General features: G+C 39.8%; 1 protein-coding gene across 1 annotated transcript in view; it reads left to right on the forward strand.

Annotated features, from left to right (window-relative positions):
* Positions 1–19,854, forward strand: part of RAB5A (RAB5A, member RAS oncogene family) — a 35,568-nt gene that overhangs the window by 10,743 nt on the left and 4,971 nt on the right. Inside the window, exons 3-4 of the mRNA XM_080671548.1 lie at positions 17,205–17,356; positions 17,674–17,796. Of these exons, the coding sequence (XP_080527674.1) occupies positions 17,205–17,356; positions 17,674–17,796 (275 nt within the window). The remainder of the gene's footprint in view (positions 1–17,204; positions 17,357–17,673; positions 17,797–19,854) is intronic.

Below are 19,854 nucleotides of genomic sequence, written 5' to 3' on the forward strand. Positions count from 1 at the left end.
ATTCATGCATGGGTTGGGTCCACCATCCGAGGGCTGGCCAGGGGGAGGGGCTGTGGGAGGTTGAGGGGGGGCAATCAGGGGCCTGATTGGGCCAGTTGGCCTCCACAGGGCGCACCATAACAACCGGTCCTTCCGGTCGCTTGGCTTTTATAGATATAGATTATTTCCTTTTAGAAAGTACATATTCAGTATTTGAGATAGATTGTATTACTCAAGAAAGTGGTAAGGATTTGTACCCATTCTGACCTAAAGTTATCTTTTAATAATCTTAACATCAATTATTCTCCAGTATTCTAGACTAAAATGTTATTATATGTGGCTACTTAAACATTGCTATGAATTAGGAGACACATTGTCTTATATTTTTTGTTTGCTCTTTTAGGATACAGAAAGGTTGGTTTTACTTAAACATTGCTATGAATTAGGAGACACATTGTCTTATATTTTTTGTTTGCTCTTTTAGGATACAGAAAGGTTGGTTTTTATCCTGGCACCCTTTTATCAACACTTACATAAGCCCTGACTACACATTTTTAAACTGAGCAGATTGAGCTAGTAAATAAGGATTCTTCCAGAGCCAACTTGTAAAATGTGTACTCTTGTCCATATTATACAATAACTTTTTTTTAAAGTGTACTCTCCACCACATTCAACAATACAATCAATACAAGTTAACCTTTTTTTCCTTTTAAAATTTATTTCACATATTGGGATCATAAACAGTTTTTACCGTGTCTCATTTAATTCATTGATGCCCTCTGGTGGTGCTGAAGTGTTTAAAGCTGTTTGGTAAAATGATGCTGCCACAATTCTACCTATAGTAAATAAACTACCTCTATTTTTGTGTTGTTGTTCAATGAACTCTTGATTCACTAATTTGCTGTTTTCTCCTAGGTACTGGGGGTTGAGTGGGCTTAGTAGGTGGTTTTCTGATCTCTCATGGGTTGTAGTCAGTCTGGGGCTAAAATCACGTCAACGTATCTGGCAGCTAATGCTGGCAGTTTGTTGGGACCTCAGCTGGAGCTGAAAGCCAGAACACTTACCGGTGGTCTCACCCACCTGGCTTGTGTTTCCTCACAGTATGATGGCTGGGTTCAAGAATGAGTGTCCCAAAAGTACCAGGTGAAAGCTGAATAACCTTTTATGGCCTCGCCCCAAAAGTCACATAGATAGTATCAGGCATGTTCTAGTCACAAGCTTAAACAGATTCAAGAGAGGAGTTTTCAGTGTTGTGTTATGAGAAGAGTGTACTGTGGGAAATCTTTCTGCAACCATGTTGGAAAATACAGTCTGCCAAGTTTCCATGTCATTTTATGAAAAGCATCCTCATTTTTCTTGGCTGTAACAGTATTCAATTGCATGGATATACTTAATTAGTTCTCTCATTTTGGATTTGCACATTGTTTTATATTTTTGGCTCTTAACAGTGCTGCAGTGAATAACTTAATTCATAGTCATTTCTCACATATTTCAAGTATTTCTGTAGTATAAACTTCTAGAAGTTGATTACTCTGTCAAAGATTATATACCTTGGTAATTCTGATAAAAATTTTCCAAACTGCCTTCTCCATCAGCAATGTATAGAATGCCTATAACCCTATATTTTTTTTAAATATATTTTATTGATTTTTTACAGAGAGGAAGGGAGAGGGATAGAGAGTTAGAAACATCGATGGGAGAGAAACATCGATCAGCTGCCTCCTGCACACTCCCTATTGGGGATGTGCCCGCAACCAAGGTACATGCCCTTGACCGGAATCGAACCTGGGACCCTTGAGTCCGCAGGCCGACGCTCCATCCACTGAGCCAAACCAGCTAAGGCACCTATAACCCTATTTTATTAACTCAAAGTATCATCATACTTGTCAGTCTTTGCTATTTTATATGCATTGATCTCTGCACTTTTTATGTATAAATTTTCCATATTATGAGTGAGGTCAAGCATATTTTCATATTTTTATAGCCTATTGTATTTCCTTTCTCTGTGAACTACTTAAAACTTTATGATATTTTATATAGATTCATTTATAATAGTAATACTATTCTATTTCATTTGTTAATGGTACTATTTCTCAATAACTCTGGATTGTATTCATATTTATTTTTAAAACTTACACTCTTACCTTATTTTTTAACCATACCCTTATTGTTGGGCAGTTAATGTTTATATTTTTTGTTTGCTCTTTTAGGTAATCATGTAATAGTGGATATATTCGTGGAATTTTTCCCCCCTCTGGACTTATTTCTGTAAGATCTATTTCTAGATTTGGTTACTGAACCAGAAATAATTTTATTTAAATAATGTGGGATCAAAAGGATTTCAGTCTTTTCATCTCTTTTTTTTTCTCCTGTAGAGGTACTCTTACTTTCGGGGGGCATTGCTTGGCATAGATAATTTTGTTCTGGGACTACAGTTTCCTATAACTGTTATTACTCTAGGGTTAGAGTCTTCCATGTCTCTTCTCCCTTCTTTAATTTGCTCCTTTTCATTCTTGGGTTGTAAAATTTTCAGATACATATTAGAACTTTTAAGCTCACTTCGTGGCTGGATTTATTGCTAAACATAAGAGTCGCTTTCAAGGCCAGTAATGTTTTAAAGGTCTGGGAGATGCCCTTGAGGTCTGAGAAGCATTATGTGCTAGGTTCTTAAACCAGAAAGAAAAAGGGTATCACCAAAGAGAAGGGGAAAAGAAGCTTCTTTTGCAAAATAGCCTGGGTACTATCCTTGAACATTATTTTTGATTTTCTGTAGTTTGAAAATGTTAGGCTTAAGTGTAGATATTTCAGCATTTATCTTCCTTGCCGTTCTCTAAGTTTCCTGGATCTATACCTCTTCCTTGGATATTCTGTTCTAGGGTTTTTTTGTTGTAGTTGTTGTTCTCTGCCTTGGTGCTCTTTATATTTTCAGTTTTAGAAATTTCTATTAATATGTCCTCAGAGCCTAAGATTTTTCCCTTAGCTATGTCCAGTCTTCGAATAAGCCCACCAAAGACATTTGTTTTATCTCTGATATTTCTTTTGTTTTTTTCTTAGGAATCCTATCTCTCCGCTGACATTGCCCATCTATTCTGATATGCTGTCTTCTTTATTTTTTTTAAGAAGTTAGTGATTTTATTTATTTTTTTAATCCTCACCCAAGAATATTTTTCCACTGATTTCTTAAAGGGAAATCGAGAGAAATATCAATGTGAGAGAAACACACCTATTGGTTGCCTCCTGCTTGCACCCTCACCAGGGCCCAGGCTGGGGAGGATCCTGCAATCAAGGTACATGCCCTTGACCAGAATCAAACCCTGGACTGTTCAGCCCACAGGCCCACACTCTGTCCACTGAGCCAAACCAGCTAGGGCCATACTGTCGTCTTTAGCTGTTAGAGCTGTTATTACATGGACCCCACTTGTTTTAAATTCCCATCTGATCATTGCAACACCTGCTATGTCTGGTTCTGAAGCTTACTGTCTTTTCAAACTGTATTTTTGCCTTTTAGTATGCCTTGTAACTTTTCTTGCTACCTGGATATAATGGGTAGAAACAACTGCTCTAAATAGAGCTTTAGTTTTGGTGGGGAGGGAAATATTCTGTAGTCCTGTGATTAAGTCTGTCTTTTATTGAGCCTATGTGTCTAGACAGTGAACTTCAGTTTGTCAGGTTTTTATTTTTTTCCTCCCCCCTTAGATGTGACAGGATGGCTGAAGTGATCTGGAATTTTCCTTTCTCCCACCTGGGAGGCTAGAGCTAGCTGGAGTTGGGTATTACTTTCCCCCGGTCCTTTAGACACTGATAACATTCCCAAAGATTACACTTAGATTAACCTGTTGCTCTGGGGGCACACCTTGTTAAGAACAGAGCATCTGGCTAATTTCAAAATGGGTCCTTTTCCCTCACCCTGCCAGGAGTACAAGAGGATTTTTCTCTGATATTTACTGTGAGAACCTGGTCAAGTTCCTGTAGGTAAAATTAAAAAATGTGCAGTGGCCCTTGCTAAAACTGGGTTTCCCTGGAGTTTTTAACTCAGACTTGTTTGCACCTTAACTCCAGCAATTTGTCAATTACAGTTCATGGTTTCCTACCTAAGCACTGGTTTCCTTAGGTTTTTGCTCTGAGGTGTGATTTTCTGTATCTGCCTGTCTGTCTCTCTGGTTTTGAGAGTAGCAGGATGCCTTGTGACCTCACTTCGTTTACAGATCTAAAAAGAGTTGTTGATTGTCAGTTTGTTCTGCTTCTTTTCAGGGTGAAGTGGTGACTTCCAAGGTCCTTACACCTGGAACTAGAAACCAGAGTCATGTTTTCCTTGCATATTATAGAAATTGAATAATATTCAAGCTTCTTAATAAAATATTTGTTGTCTGTAGATAAAATGTCTTTCATAGACATAATCGTTAAAGCTAAGTTAATTTTATTAACTTTTCCTCTCTTGATATTTGGAGGAAGCTGATACTAGTTAATAACTTGTAAATAACCTCTTCCCTTTCTCCCATGTCTTTGCCTTTTCCCTTTGTAATGTGTACCTTCATTCTGCTTCCCTGTTCTGTATTTGTTACATCCTTGTTAGATAAATCCAATCTGGTGAGTAAAGTCTTAAGGATTGTGCCTTTGGTGAGGTAAACACAGCCTCTTAGCCTTGAAGGTTCAAATATTGGTATTATCAGTTCATTCTAGGTTGATCAGGCTTGGGGCACTAACTTAATACTAACCAAACGCAAACTCCTAAGACTCTTTTTGTTTTCCAGTTGATGTTGAGGGTATGTTTATTAAAGCTAGGGACACTGCAACAAGGAAGGGCTTAGGATAGAAGAAGCAACAAGAGAGAGCTGAGGCGGGGCTGCTTTGGCTCACTGAGAAGTTAGAGAAAACGGGGCCTTGGAAACAGGTTCAGGGGTTAGCCTGGGATCAGCGACTGTTGCCTATTGCTCCCCTGGTTGCAAGTCTGTGGAGCCCCTTAGAGTTTAGGAGATGGGCCTGGGTGGGAAAAAGAGGAGGAGGAGGTGGAGAAACCAAGATGGCGGCATAGGTAAGCACCTAAACTGCTGCCTTGCACAACAATTTCAAAACTACAACTAAAAGACAGAACAGACACCATCCAGAACCACAGGAAAGCTGGCTGAGTGAAAATTCTACAACTAGAAGGAAAGAGAAAAGCTCACAGAGAATTGGAGGTACGGCAAAGGGTCTTTGTGTGCGCAGAGAGGAAGGGCGGCTGAGAGCCTGGCTGACTTTCTCTGGCGGAAGGGGGAAGGAAGCCCCCGACCGCACTGAACCCCAGTTCTGACTGCACTGAACCCCAGTCCCGGGCGAAACCCCGTGGACCCAGGCTCATACAGGGGGAGTCTGGACTGTCAGGTAGAGAGAAAGGCACCCGGAGACTCGGAGAGCCGGGGCAGACCTGGGGGAGCCCCGGCGGGCAGGGGTCTTGAAGCGCGCGCGCCAGTGTGCACAAAGTCTGCGGAGGTTGCCACAGGCTTTCCCTAGTGGAAGGGAGTCAGAAGCTCCTGACTGCACTGAGCCCCAGTTCTGACTGCACTGAACCCCAGTTCCAGGCGAGCCCCTGGGGACCCACACTCTTGTGGGGGGAATCTGGACTCACGGGCGGAGACTCGGGAGCCGGGGAAGGCAGAGGTCTAGAAGCGCGCAAGGGCAAGGCTGACTGGAAGCCAAGACTGTCTGCTCCGCCCTGAGACTCCACCCCATCCAAGCTGAGCACAGAGGCTATTGCAATTTGGCAAGTCTAATCCTATAAGGCCGTCTCCAGCACCAAACTTCTCCCAGCGTAGACACAGCTGATCCTTACAGCCAACTGGCCTGGAGGTCAATTCCTCCCAGTGATACTAACAACAATCAAGACTTAAGTACAACAAGGCTGTACACACAGTCCACAAAGGGGTGCACCAAGAGTGTCCACCTCAGGTTAACTGGGGAGGCTGACCCACTGGGCCATATAGGAAACCTAGCACACAAATTTACCTTACCAACTCAGGGAAGCAGTGAAAATGCGGCGCCAAAGAAACAGATCACAAACGAAAGAAATGGAGGAAAACAAACGACTGGATATAGAATTCAAAACCACGGTTATAAGGCTTTTCAAGAATATCCTAGAAAAGGCCGATAAATATAACGAGACCCTCGAAGATATGAAAAAGGACCAACTAGAAATTAAACATACACTGACTGAAATAAAAAATATTATACAGAGACCCAAAAACAGACTAGAGGAACACAAGAATCAAGTCAAAGAATTGAAATACAAAGAAGCAAAAAAACACTCAACCGAAAAAGCAAAAAGCAAAAAAAAAAAAAATCCAAAAAGTTGAAGATAGTGTAAGGAGCCTCTGGGACAGCTTCAAGCGTACCAACATCAGAATTATGGGGGTGCCAGAAGAAGAGAGAGAGCAAGATACCGAAAACCTATTTGAAGAAATAATGACCGAAAGCTTCCCCCACCTGGTGAAAGAAATAGACTTACAAGTCCAGGAAGCGCACAGAACCCCAAACAAAAGAAATCCAAAGAGGACCACACCAAGACACATCATAATTAAAATGCCAAGAGCAAAAGACAAAGAGAGAATATTAAAAGCAGCATGAGAAAAACGGTTAATTACCTACAAGGGAGCACCCATACGACTGTCAGCTGATTTCTCAACAGAAACTATGCAGGCCAGACGGGAGTGGCAAGAAATACTCAAAGTGATGAATAGCAAGAACCTACAACCAAGACTACTCTACCCAGCAAAGCTATCATTCAGAATTGAAGGGCAGATAAAGAGCTTCACAGATAAGAAAAAGCTAAAGGAGTTCATCACCACCAAACCAGTATTATATGAAATGCTGAAAGGTATTCTTAAAGAAGAGGAAGAAGAAAAAAGTAAAGAGAAAAATTATGAACAACAAATACATATCTATCAACAAGTGAACCTAAAAATCAAGTGAATTAAAAACCTGAGGAACAGAATAATCTGGTGAATATAATAGAATCAGGGGCATAGAAAGGGAGTTGGACTGATAATTCTCAGGGGGAAAGGGGTATGGGGGGGAGTTCAGGAAGAGACTGGACAAAAATCATACACCTATGGATGAGGACAGTGTGGGGGAGGTAAGGGCAGAAGGTGGGGTGGGAACCAGGTGGAGGGGAGCTATGGGGGGAAAAAGGAGAAACAATTGTAATAATCTGAATAAAGATTTATTTAAAAAAAGAAAAAGAGGAGGAGGAAGGGTGAGGCATGAATGTGCTCCTTGGAGAGGGAGTGCACCCTAAGACTAATTTTAAAACAATGCGCATTAATATACTATCAGAAATACACACCCTGCCTCCATCTTTCCAAGCACCGGGGCGATAAACCACAAAGGAAAGGAAGAAAATTGATATATATATTATATAAAATCACTTGGTGATTAAAAAAAATAAATGCTCCATAAATAAAACTCCTAAAGTCACTATGTTTAAAAAAGAAAGAAAGAAGGAAATACTGTCATGCCAATGTTCAGTTGGTGACATGTAACTAAATTATGTCCTGGTAAGTGAATTCCCTTAGGAGGGTTGGGTGTCCTTTTATTTATTTATTTATTTTTAAAATATATTTTACTGATTTTTTTTACAGAGAGGAAGGGAGAGGGATAGAGAGTCAGAAATATCCATAAGAGAGAAACATCGATTCAGCTGCCTCCTGCACACCCCCTACTGGGGATGTGCCTGCAACCAAGGTACATGCCCTTGACCGGTATTGAACCCAGGACCCTTGTGTCCGCAGGCTGATGCTCTATCCACTGAGCCAATCTGGCTAGGGCTGGGTGTTCTTTTAGAATAACGGTCAAGCTTTGATAGTAACCTACCTATCTCTCTCTCTCTCTCTCTCTCTCTCTCTCTTTCTCTGCTGGGTTTCTCAGTTTGTTGGGAGTGTTGTCCAGTACACTAGAAGGTTGTGGGTTCCATTTCTGGTCAGGGCACATACCTAGGTTGTGGGTTGGATCCCTAGTCGGGCACATAATGGTAGGCAACCCAATTTTTCTCTCACATCTGATGTTTCTGTCTCTTTCTCCCTCCCGCTCCCTCCCTGTCTACTGAAGTGCTTTGCCCATTTTTTAATTGGGTTGTTTGGGTTGCTGAGTTGGAGGAGTTCTTTTTATATTATATCAGTACCTTATGAGATGATCATTGATTTTTTACCTATTTTTTATCGTCTTTTTTTTTTTTTTTTTATTGATTTTTTTACAGACAGGAAGGGAGAAGGAGAGAGAGCTAGAAACATCGATGAGAGAGAAACATCGATCAGCTGCCTCCTGCACACCCCTCACTGGGTATGTGCCCGCAACCAAGGTACATGCCCTCGACCGGAATCGAACCTGGGACCCAGATTTCCACTTCTTCGTATGTTTTGAAGTGCTGCTCAGAAAGTGGGTGTGCCATCGATTGGAACAAGTGGTAATCTGAAGGAGCAAGGTCTGGTGAATATGGCGGGCAAGATTTTTTAACGTGTCTTTAACTGGTTTTGAAGTGTGTGGTGCATCATCATGAAGCAAAATTACTTTGCCGTGTCTTCTGGCACATTCTGGTCATTTCATGATCAAAGCATGGTTCAAATTGATTATTTTGTTGTTGGCAGCGATCAGTATTAACGGTTTCACCTGGTTTTAGGAGCTTATAATACGCCACACCTTCCTGATCCCACCAAATGCAGAGCATTGTCTTTCCGAAGCGATTTGGCCTTGCAGTCGATGTTGATGGTTGACCTGGATCAACCCATGATTTTGTGCATTTGGGACTCTCAAAATAAATCTACTTTTCATCGCCAGTCACAATTCGATGCAAAAAGGATTTTCTTTCCTGCCATTGAAGCAACATTTTACTGATGACTTTTCGGTTTTCCATTTGTCTTTTGTTCAATTGATGTGGCATCCATTTTCCTTCCTTTAAAATCTTTCCCATTGCTTGTAAACAATCGGAAATTGTTTCCTGAGCAACATTTACTCTTTCTGCAAGTTGTTTTTTAGTTTGACATGCATCTTCATCCAATAATGCTTGTAATTTTTCGTCTTCTAACTTTTTCGGTTGACCTGGACGTTCTTTGTCTTTCACATCGAAATCATCACTTTTAAAGCGTTTAAATCAGCGTTCACAAGTATCTTGAGATGGCGCGTGTTCACCATAAGCTTCCCGAAGTATTCAGCAGCACTTTTCTTCAAAATACAGTAATGAATTAAAACTCCAAATGCTCTTTTTTTGGGGGGCACAAAATTCGACATTTTTAATTGTAAAAATATCTATGATGTTAACACCTTCCGAAAATTTGACATAAGTTTTGAAGCTTGTCAGTACAACAAAATAGCATACATATCAAATCGCATATATATCAACATGTGTAACTCTATCCATTGAAAAAAATCCGCACATACAATTTTAAAGGGCAATAAAAGTGGCCTTAGTTTTTATTTTTCCTGATGTCAGCTCTAGACCATTTATCTATTTTCTGTGTACAATTTTTTTAAATATATATTTTTATTGATTTCAGAAAGGAAGGGAGAGGGAGAGAGAGAAACATTAATGATGAGAGAGAATTACTGATCCGCTGCCTCCAGCACAGTCCTAACTGGGGACTGTGCCCGCAACCCAAACATGTGCCCTGACTGGTAATCGAATCATGACCTCCTGGTACATAGGTCCGTGCTCAACTACTGAGCCACGCCAGCCAGAGCCTCCTCTGTTTTATCATCTGAAGTCAGTGTTCACCTGTATTAGAAAATTCATTACATTAAATTACTATAGTTGATATTTATTTTCCCAGCAAACCAACTTCTAACTTTACTGATAACTTTAATACCTGATTCTTTTTATTCTATTTTTAATTTTTATTGTGGTTTTTTTGTTGTTATTGTTTGTTTGTTTTTAGATAGAGGGGGAGAGAGAGAAAGAAACATTAATTGGCTGCCTCCTTCAGTGCCCCCCAGCATGTGCCCTGACCAGGAATCGAACAAGCAACTTTCGTTGCACAGGGCAAACGTCCCACCAACCTGAGCCACACCGGCCAGGGTGGTACCTGGTTCTTGATACTACTCAGTCAATTCCTGATATTTTTCTTGATTGGATATTCATTATGAAGTTTGATCCAGATCCATTGAACTGTTAATGAATTATTTGGGTCTCAAAACCTTTGCTTTCTCTACACATCACAAGCTCTTGATCTTCTGAGATCCTTCCCCTGTGTATAACAAGGTCCTTCCCCTCTGCCTAGCAATTTGTATTTTTAATTTTTAGCTTTTTTTTTTAAATATAGATTTTTATTGATTTCAGAGAGCAAGGGAGAGGGGGAGAGAGAAACATCAATGATGAGAGAAAATCATTGATTGGCTGCCTCCTGCACTCCCCCCACTGGGAGTCGAGCCCACAACCCAGGCATGTGCCCTTGACCGGAATCGAACCTGGGACCTTTCAGTCTGCAGGTTTACACTCTATCCATTGAGCCAAACTGGCCAGGGCGAATTTTTAGCTTTATAGGTTCTCAAATCCACCACTTCTGATAGTTTTACATAGGGGAAATATTGTCATGATTCCACTATGGGGACACTGCTATTATTTTAGATTTTTCCTCTTTGCTTTTCTATTAGTGTTTTTATATAGATACTAGTGGCCCGGTGCATGAAATTCATGCACATTAAAAGAAAATTAATTAGAGGAAATATTTTAATATTGCTATTTGCCCTTTCTCTATAATAGAAGTGTCAGAGATGAAAGAAAATTAGTCAAATGTATATGAAAATATATAAATTTATTAATAAATAACAATAACGGCATCAGGTTCCCGGCCGGCGCCAGTTGGGGGACACAGCCTCACATTTCTTGGCCTCGCCACACACGCAGCCACCTGCTGATCGGTTGTTATGGCGTGAGGGTGTCACGACCATTTGCATATTAGCTCTTTATTATATAGGATACTTTATCCTTACTAGGAACTTACATATTTTACTTTATGGCAATTAAATGGGTCACTTTATAACCATATTTTTATGTAATTGCTACTTAATACTTGCCAAGCTATTGGTGTCTTTTCACTTACACATTTAGGTAGTTTACAACTTTTTTAACATAAAGGTTTGTTCTACCTACTCTCCTGCCCCTTCCCACCATACCATATTTTGGAAATTCCATGATATAGTAGTAGGTTAACAAGTACCAGCATTTTTCATGGCTTTGCCTCGTTAAAAAAAGAAAAATTATTTCCAAAACATTTATATAGCATCACTAGCAGTGGGTGTTTTTGCCACCCCTCTCCCATCCCACCCCACCCTTTTTTTTAAGTTAGGAAATAAATTTAATATTTTTGCTATAAAGATGATTTTGATATTGGCTTTTTTCTATGTACCTTTTGTGAAATACTTTTTAAACATTTTTCCTTGATGCTTTTGTAATTTTTTGTAACATTTATATGAGATTCCCTCATTAAAAATTAATCTGTTAACATTGTAGAATGTTTCTTAAAGATATTGTATGATACATAATTTTGCAAGCCTAGTCTCAGATTTTTTTAAAAATATATTTTATTGATATTTCACAGAGAGGAAGGGAGAGGGATAGAGAGTTAGAAACATCGATGAGAGAGAAACATCGATCAGCCGCCTCCTGCACACCCCCCACTGGGGATGTGCCCGCAACCAAGGTACATGCCCTTGACCGGAATCGAACCCGGGACCTTTCAGTCCACAGGCCTACGCTCTATCCACTGAGCCAAACCGGTTAGGGCCTCAAATTTTTCTGTAATTAAACCTGATAGACATAGGGTGTTTGTTTTGTTTGTTTTTTTGTCAGTTATAATAAAGTCTTATCAAATTTGATAAATAATTAGTTAAGGGTTGGGGTGGTGTTGGTTCCTCAGTCTGTTCTGTTTAATTCATATAGAATCATTTTAGTTTAAACTTTATTTCTGAGTTGTTGGCTTTTGGGTATGCTATTGATTTGGGTAGTCTTTCCCCTGCCTACTGTTTCGCAGTGTCTACTCCTTGTTTACTATTTATTAAGGCAGGGGTGGGCAAACGTTTTGACTCGAGGGCCACAATGGGCTCTTAAACTGGACCGGAGGGCCGGAACAAAAGCATGGATGGAGTGTTTGTGTGAACTAATATAAATTCAAAGTAAAGGAGCGGAGGGGAGAGCAAGAGAACCGGATAGAACAGCCGGATCACGCCCTCGGGCCGTGGTTTGCCCACGGCTGTATTAAGGTCTTAGATTATAGGCCTTTGGTATTTGCAGATTTAACATTTATAGTTTCAGGTATTCTCAGCTGACCCCAAGGTCTATGATTCAATAATTTGTAGTTTAGCTGAGACTGAACTGTTGCTTGCTGCCTGACTTGCAAATAGGAACTGATCATGTAGCTCAAAAAGGGAGCCTATTAAGACAGGCCAGCACCCACATCTCAACGCAGCTTTGTTTTTCTCTACTTGTCGTCGCGTACACAGTAACTCTCGAAGTGATAAAAGCTGTTTCTTTGTGAAATGTGGGCCCGAAAAGAAAACCAACTGCTAGTGCTGGTGATGGAAGTGAAGAGAAAATGAAGAGGTCTAAGAAAGTGATGGTTCTTAGCCAGAAAATAGACGTTTTGGATATATTAAAGTGGTTTTGCAGATTCAGGTAAGTTTGTGGTTAATATTGCTACAGTATTGATGTAGTTATATTTTGAGTGCCAGATTTTATTTTTATAACTTTGTAATCGACTAGTAATGTATTTTTATAAGCACTAAGGTTTGAAGATGTCAGCTATAGTTCACTGAATTTTATGGGGAAGTTAAATGCTGTAGTTAGTAGTAGTTGAAAACTTGAGAATTGTAAAGAATCATGATGGTCTTGCAATATGTAATGTTTATAATAATACTGAGTTATCCTATTCCCATAATATTTGTTCTTGTGGCGCTACAACACTTTTATTATTTTAATGTGTTTTAGACATATCCTAAAACTCATTCCCTTGGCCTCTAATATTGGTCTTTTTCTCCTTTCCCAAAATTATGCTTTCATCATACCAGGAGCAACAGTATGATATTATCAAGTTAAAAAGATTTTGATGATATTTTGCTTGAGATTGTTAGTTATATAGTAACACGAATAGAGGCTTTTTGGAATGCCTATTTTCTCATTTGGGAACTGTCTGTTCAAATGTTATCCAAAGTAGCCCAAAAATAATTCCACATAACTTATAGGAACTTCTTCTGGCAAACATTTTGAACATTTATATGAATTGGGATTTATATTAGATGTTGGGTGTGGAGAATAATAACTAAGAGTAATTTCTCAAGGAACTTCCAGTCTAGGAAAAGAAAAAGATAATATCTTTTTAAACATATTATAAAATGTAAAATTGTTATTGCACAGTGAAGCCTGAGAGCACAGAAGTAGGAGCTACTTAATGGTGTGGGATGAAGAATGGTTTCCAAGAGGAATCTAGGGAATTGCTTTTCTTTTTCTTTGTTAACATGATTGGGATCCATTCTTTCAGCATAATACTTAAAACCTTGTTATTAGCAGTGCATGGTAAGGTTTGTTCTAGTCAATTTAAAGAACTCATTATTATCCGCTTTACGTTAGCTGATGCCTTTGGATTTTCATGGTAGTCCTGTCCCAAATAATTGTCGCTTTGCAATAATTTACTACTTTTATATGGATATCCCAGATGATAATTGTGATGGTGGACTTCCTTGTTTGGTTTCTAGATTTAGAGAGACTGCCTAAGAGCTTTGCTGATTTCAGACTTAAGGATGGAGTGTGGACACTTGATCAATTTTAAGGACTAAAACCCTATATGTATATTAGGAATGCGTGTTGACTCTAATTTCCTGTTTAATGTTTTTAAATAAAACACAGTTTTTCTTTTGTAGCCTGGTATAATAGCTTTGTGTTTCTGAAAGAACTCTGTTTGGTCATGGGCTGTGTGTGTGTGTCTGTGTCTCTGTCTGTGTGTATTTTAATGTATTCGTTGGCGTTTCTTTGCCTGTATTTTGTTTTTGTACATGCGTTAATAAAAAAGATTGGTAGCCTTTTGTGATATATTTAAACGGTTTGAGAATCAGATTATATTTGCTTTAAGGCAACTTAAACTAATAGTTATTTCCCTGAGTCTAGAGTTGACTTACAAAAGTGTAAGTGAATGTTTTTACTTTCAGTGTACTTTGTGGTCATAAAAGAGAAAACATCTGAATTGCAAATTATAACACAATTTTTCTTCAAGTTTCATCAAACCTTGAAAAAAGGCTTATATTTTGTGATCCATTCCTTTGTTTTCCCCTTTTATGGAAAAAGGGATACTGTTAGAGGCTAAATTTTAAGTGCTTAAAAATATTTCTTGATTCTATAGGAGAGCCATTCATGAACGTTTAAAAAGTGTTTTCTCGGTATTCTTTACTATAAATACAGGATTATAGAAAACGAGTGTTACTGTAGTGTTGTAAAAGAGGCGATTAATTAGTATATTTTAAATATGGCTACACTTGTGAGAATTCATAGAAATATTCATTAGAATTCAGCTCAAAATACATTTCCAATTGTAATGTTTGCAAAATTAATATTATAGGTGCTGATACTAAAGCCAGGAACCAATTGACCTAATAAAAATAGCAAGAAAAATAAATGTTATATCTAACATGATATATAATATCTAATTACAATTGGCTCAGTCAGCATTTTCATATTAACTAGTGAATCTCTTACAAAGAATTGACACCACCAGATAAACTGCTACAGTTTACGGAAATTGATTATAATTTTCTTGCAAGATAGAACAGTTTTAGGAAATTTTTATAACTTTGTTCCATGCTGTTTGGGGAGGAGTTGAAGATCACACCTAGAGCTGAAAGTAAAAGTGAGGAGCAGCCAGGCTGGCAAGGCTCGGTGGTTGAACATCAACCTGTGAACCAGGAGGTCATGGTTTGATTTCCACTCAGGGCACATGCTTGGGTTGTGGGCTCAGTCCCCAGTTAGGACTGTGCAGGAGGCAGCAGATCAGTAATTCTCTCTCATCATTGATGTTTTGATCTCTCCCTTTCTGAAATCAATAAAAATATATTTTTTTAAAAGTGAGGAACTAGCCCTAGCTGGTTTGGCTCAGTGGATAGAGCATCAGCCTGGGGACTGAAGGATCCCAGGTTCGATTCTGGTCAAGGGCACATGCCTGGGTTGTGGGCTTGATCCCCATTAGGGGACCTGCAGGAGGCAGCCAATCAGTGATTCTCTCTCATCATTGATGTTTCTGTCTCTCCCTCTCCCTTCGTCTCTGAAATCAATAAAGATATATATTTTTTTAATGAGGAATTAATAAGATGAATGATAGAGCTGCAGGAATTTGACTACCAAAGTTAATGAATGTGTGGAACTATAGGTATGGTTATTGGCCAGTATGCTGCTAAAAATGGGTGTGTGTAGATCTTGTTCATAAATATCTTTAGTGCAGTCAGCTATGGTTAGATGTTTACTCTCACATTATTTTAAAGTTAATCCACTTGATTATAACCTACCTTTTATAAATCAGATTTTTTTTTTCGTAAGTGTCCATTGTGGTGCCTTTACTGGTGGTCATTCATAGAGCCAAGAGAAGTATACTTGTAATAGATATTTTACTTTATACTGTAAGCAATTCAGAAAATAAGTGGTACTTTGTAGATTTGACAGCAACCTCTTAATTTCAAAAACAAAAATCTATACTAATAAAAGGGTAATATGCTAATTAGACCGGGAGACCGGACATTTTCCTACCATCCGACTTCTTTCCAGACAAAACCACGATGGTGGGGGGCCATGGCAGAGGCGGTTAGGGGCAATCAGGCCAGCAGGGGAGGGCAGTTGGGGGCCATGAGGCTGGCAGGGGAGGGCAGTTGGGGGCCATGAGGCCAGCAGGGGAGGGCAGTTGGGGGCCATGAGGCCAGCAGGGGAGGGCAGTTGGGGGCCATGAGGCTGGCAGGTGAACGATTAGGCAGTGATCAAGCCGGTAGGCAGACAAGTGGTTAGGAGCCAGCGGTCCCAGATTGCGAGAGGGATATCCGACTGCCAGTTTAGGCCCCATCCCGTGGGGCCTAAATCGGCAGTCGGACATCCCCCGAGGGGTCCCAGGTTGGAGAGGGTGCAAGCCGGGCTGAGGGACAACACACCCCCCCCCCCCGTGCACAAATTTTGTGCACCGGGCTTCTAGTATTATTATAAAATGATACTTTATTGTTATAATTAAAATCTGAGGGAAAAGATGAAAAGGTGCAAATGCAAAAAAAAATGTTAATGGCAAGTAATGAAAGAGCTAGGAGTTAATATGGAAACTATGTTTAGCAAATTAAGTCTAGGCTGAGCTAATGATTATAAAAACCAAGTTGTCAATGTTTTAAAGGAATAATATAACAAAAATATTAATTTAGTGGTAATGAACTGAGTAAATCCCTAGAGTATGCCATTAATAACCAGGAGAATGGAGCCAGGGGGCTATAGTTTGGCAATATAGATGATAGTTATAGTTATGCTGATTTCCCCCCTCCCATTTTTCAAGAATATTAATAAATATATTTCTTGAGTTGTTTTTTAGTTTTTTATTAAATTTATTGGGGTGACATTGGTCAACATGTTTTAAAGTTTTAAAGATACAATTTGTAAACACTTTAAGAAATGTATTAAGCTTATTTATTACAGTAAACTTAAGAATGCAGAAGAGACTTTCAAACTTATTTATAAAGTTCTTACATGTAAGCACATATATTCAGCTATGAAGCACATATCTTACAAGTATTTAAAGCAGTGGTTCTCAACCTTTCTAATGCCGCGACCCTTTAATACAGTTCCTCATGTTGTGGTGACCCCCAACCATAAAATTATTTTCGTTGCTACTTCATAACTGTAATTTTGCTACTGTTATGAATCGTAATGTAAATATCTGTGTTTTCCAATGGTCTTAGGCTCTACAGCAGCGGTTCTCAACCTGTGGGTCGGAAAACACAGATATTTACATTACGATTCATAACAGTAGCAAAATTACAGTTATGAAGTAGCAACGAAAATAATTTTATGGTTGGGGTCACCACAACATGAGGAACTGTATTAAAGGGTCGCGGCATTAGAAAGGTTGAGAACCACTGATGTAAAGCCAGTGTTAATTGGGTATGCAATAATATATCAGATTTTCAGGTGTTTTCTGTGTTATGGAAATTTTAGGGGGGGAAATGATTAACTTACTGCAGACATTTTCTTCTTTCAGCTGCTTTTCTAACCCAAACTGTGTGTCTTGATGACACAACAGTAAAGTTTGAAATATGGGATACAGCTGGTCAAGAGCGATACCATAGCCTAGCACCAATGTACTACAGAGGAGCACAAGCAGCCATAGTTGTGTATGATATCACAAATGAGGTAAGTAGAAATGCATGATATAATGGAACTAGTTTGAATGTCCATTTCTGATATTCAGAATTTTGATTAGAGAAAAGATCTTTTTAAATCCTTTTTTATAGCCAAGTATGACATTTCTGCCTAAAGCTTTTGAATTAGAAAAGTTGATTTAAAAAAAATACAATGAAAGTATCTTAAATAATTCAAGGGGCCTAAGAATTTCTTTTCCAGTGTCACTTTGAACAGTCTTTAAAGCTTTGTCTCACAAAGACTCTCCCTAGCCATTTTTTGATCCTGTGCCTGAAAGTAGCTGGGGTTTTTTTTGTTTGTTTCCCTAGGAGTCCTTTGCCAGAGCCAAAAATTGGGTTAAAGAACTTCAGAGGCAAGCCAGTCCTAACATTGTAATAGCTTTATCAGGAAACAAGGCTGACCTTGCAAATAAAAGAGCTGTTGATTTCCAGGTATGTTGCATTTAACTTACATTTGAAGACATTTATTGTAAATTATTCTTCTGTATCCATATTTTAATTATAGTTAATTTTAAAACCATGCAAATAAAATTTATTAAACACATGTGATATACTGTATGTAATGAAATGCTTCTCATGATAAACCTGAATTTTTTAATGTCTTTATATAATTGTAATATATATAGATTAATTCAGATTTTGTTGACCTAAACACAATTACAAAGTAATTGTTTGCAAATAGTGCAGAAATAAGTAAAAGCTGATTGCATCCTACCCTTCCTAGCCTTTTCCTATTTATTTAATAACTAGTGGCCCGGTGCACAAAATTTGTGCACGGGGCGGTGAGGGGGGGTTGTCCCTCAGCCCGGCCTGCACCCTCTCCAATCTGGGACCCCTCGAATGATGTCCTACTGCAAGTTTACAGGGAACAGGCCTAAACTGGCAGTCAAACATCGCTCTCACAATCCACGACTGCTGGCTCCTAACTGCTCACCTGCCTGCCTGCCTGATTGCCCCTAACCACTTTGCCTGCCGGCCTGCTTGCCCCCAAATGCCCCCCCCCCACCGCCATGCTCACCCCCAACTGCCTGCTCGCCCCCACCTGCCCTCCCTGCTGTCCTGATCACCCCCAACTGACCCCCACTGATGGCCTACTGCCCCCCTTGCTGGTCTGCTCACCCCTAACTGCCCTGCCCCTCCCCCCCACCGGCCTGATCACTCCCAGTGGTTCCCCCCCACACACACACACACACACTGGCCTGATCACCTACAACTGCCCTCCCCTCTTGGCCTCTAACCACCTCTACCTCGGCCCTGCCACGATGGCTTTGTCCAGAAGAATGTCCAGAAGGTTTCCTGAAAGGTCTCACAATCTAATTAGCATATTACCCTTTTATTAGTATAGATAGAGGCCTCGTGCATGGGTGGGGGCCGGCTGGTTTGCCCTGAAGTGTGTCCCGGATCAGGGTGGGGGTTCCCTTTGGGCATGGGGCAGCCTGGGTGAGAGGCTGATGGCTGTTTGCAGGCTGGCCACTCCCCCCATCTGGGACTCTTGCTCCATGGGGGCGTGGCCAGCCTGGGTAAGGGGCTGGGAGCTGTTTTCAGGATGGTCACGCCCCCTGGTGACCCAGGCTTCCAGCCACTCCTTGAGCAGAGGCCAGGGTGGGCGGGAAGCTTGGCTTCCTCCGTCGCCAGGGGCAACCCAAGCCTCCTGCTCGCTCCAGCTCCATAGCCGCTGTCATCTTTGTTGTATTAATTTGCATACTCAATGCGTGATTGGCTGGTGGGCGTAGCGGAGGGATGGTCAATTTGCATGTTTCTCTTTTATTAGTGTAGATATATCAACACACATATGCATACCCTGATATACCCACACACTTGTGGTACACATAACCTACACTCATGTGGTGGTTCTTAAAGGGGCCTTTAAAAAAAAGGCTCAAAAAAATCCAGTTTGTATGTTATCAAGCTATTTAGGAATGGTCCCTGCTGTAAAATAGAGAAAGTATAATCTTTTAAAATAAAGCATATGTCTTTAAGTAGACATTTTAAAACTTCTGTTCTCTTGTTTGTCAGCTTCTCTACCAGAGAAGTTTGGTTGTGGCCATTATATGTACAATATCAGTGAAGGGCATTTTTATTTTTCGGTGATGGCTAGATAAGGAGAAAGGGAAGTAATGGTTCTTACATCAGTAGGTGTGAAGCTGAGCATACAGAGTTCATTTGGTTCTGGTGACGACCATGTCAGGTATGGTATCATCTATTACTCTTAAGATAGTTACCTCCCCAGCATAGAGTGGTAGATAGAGCATGTAAATCATAGTCAAAAGTGATTCTATCACATTACAGTTCAAAGGAACCTTATTTTTTTCTTTGTCAAACGGGAAAGATAATTGGTTGCTCTTCACAACAGCTGTGAGGATCAAAGGCAATAATACATGTAAACTGTAAAGCATGACAAAAATGTAGAATAGTAACAATTTTCAAAGGAATGGTTCATAATATATTCAAATTTAAAATGTTGCTTACAGAACTCATTTAGAATTAAGT

Source organism: Plecotus auritus (genome assembly GCF_963455305.1).
Source record: "Plecotus auritus genome assembly, chromosome: 6".
Taxonomy (NCBI): Eukaryota; Metazoa; Chordata; class Mammalia; order Chiroptera; family Vespertilionidae; genus Plecotus; species Plecotus auritus.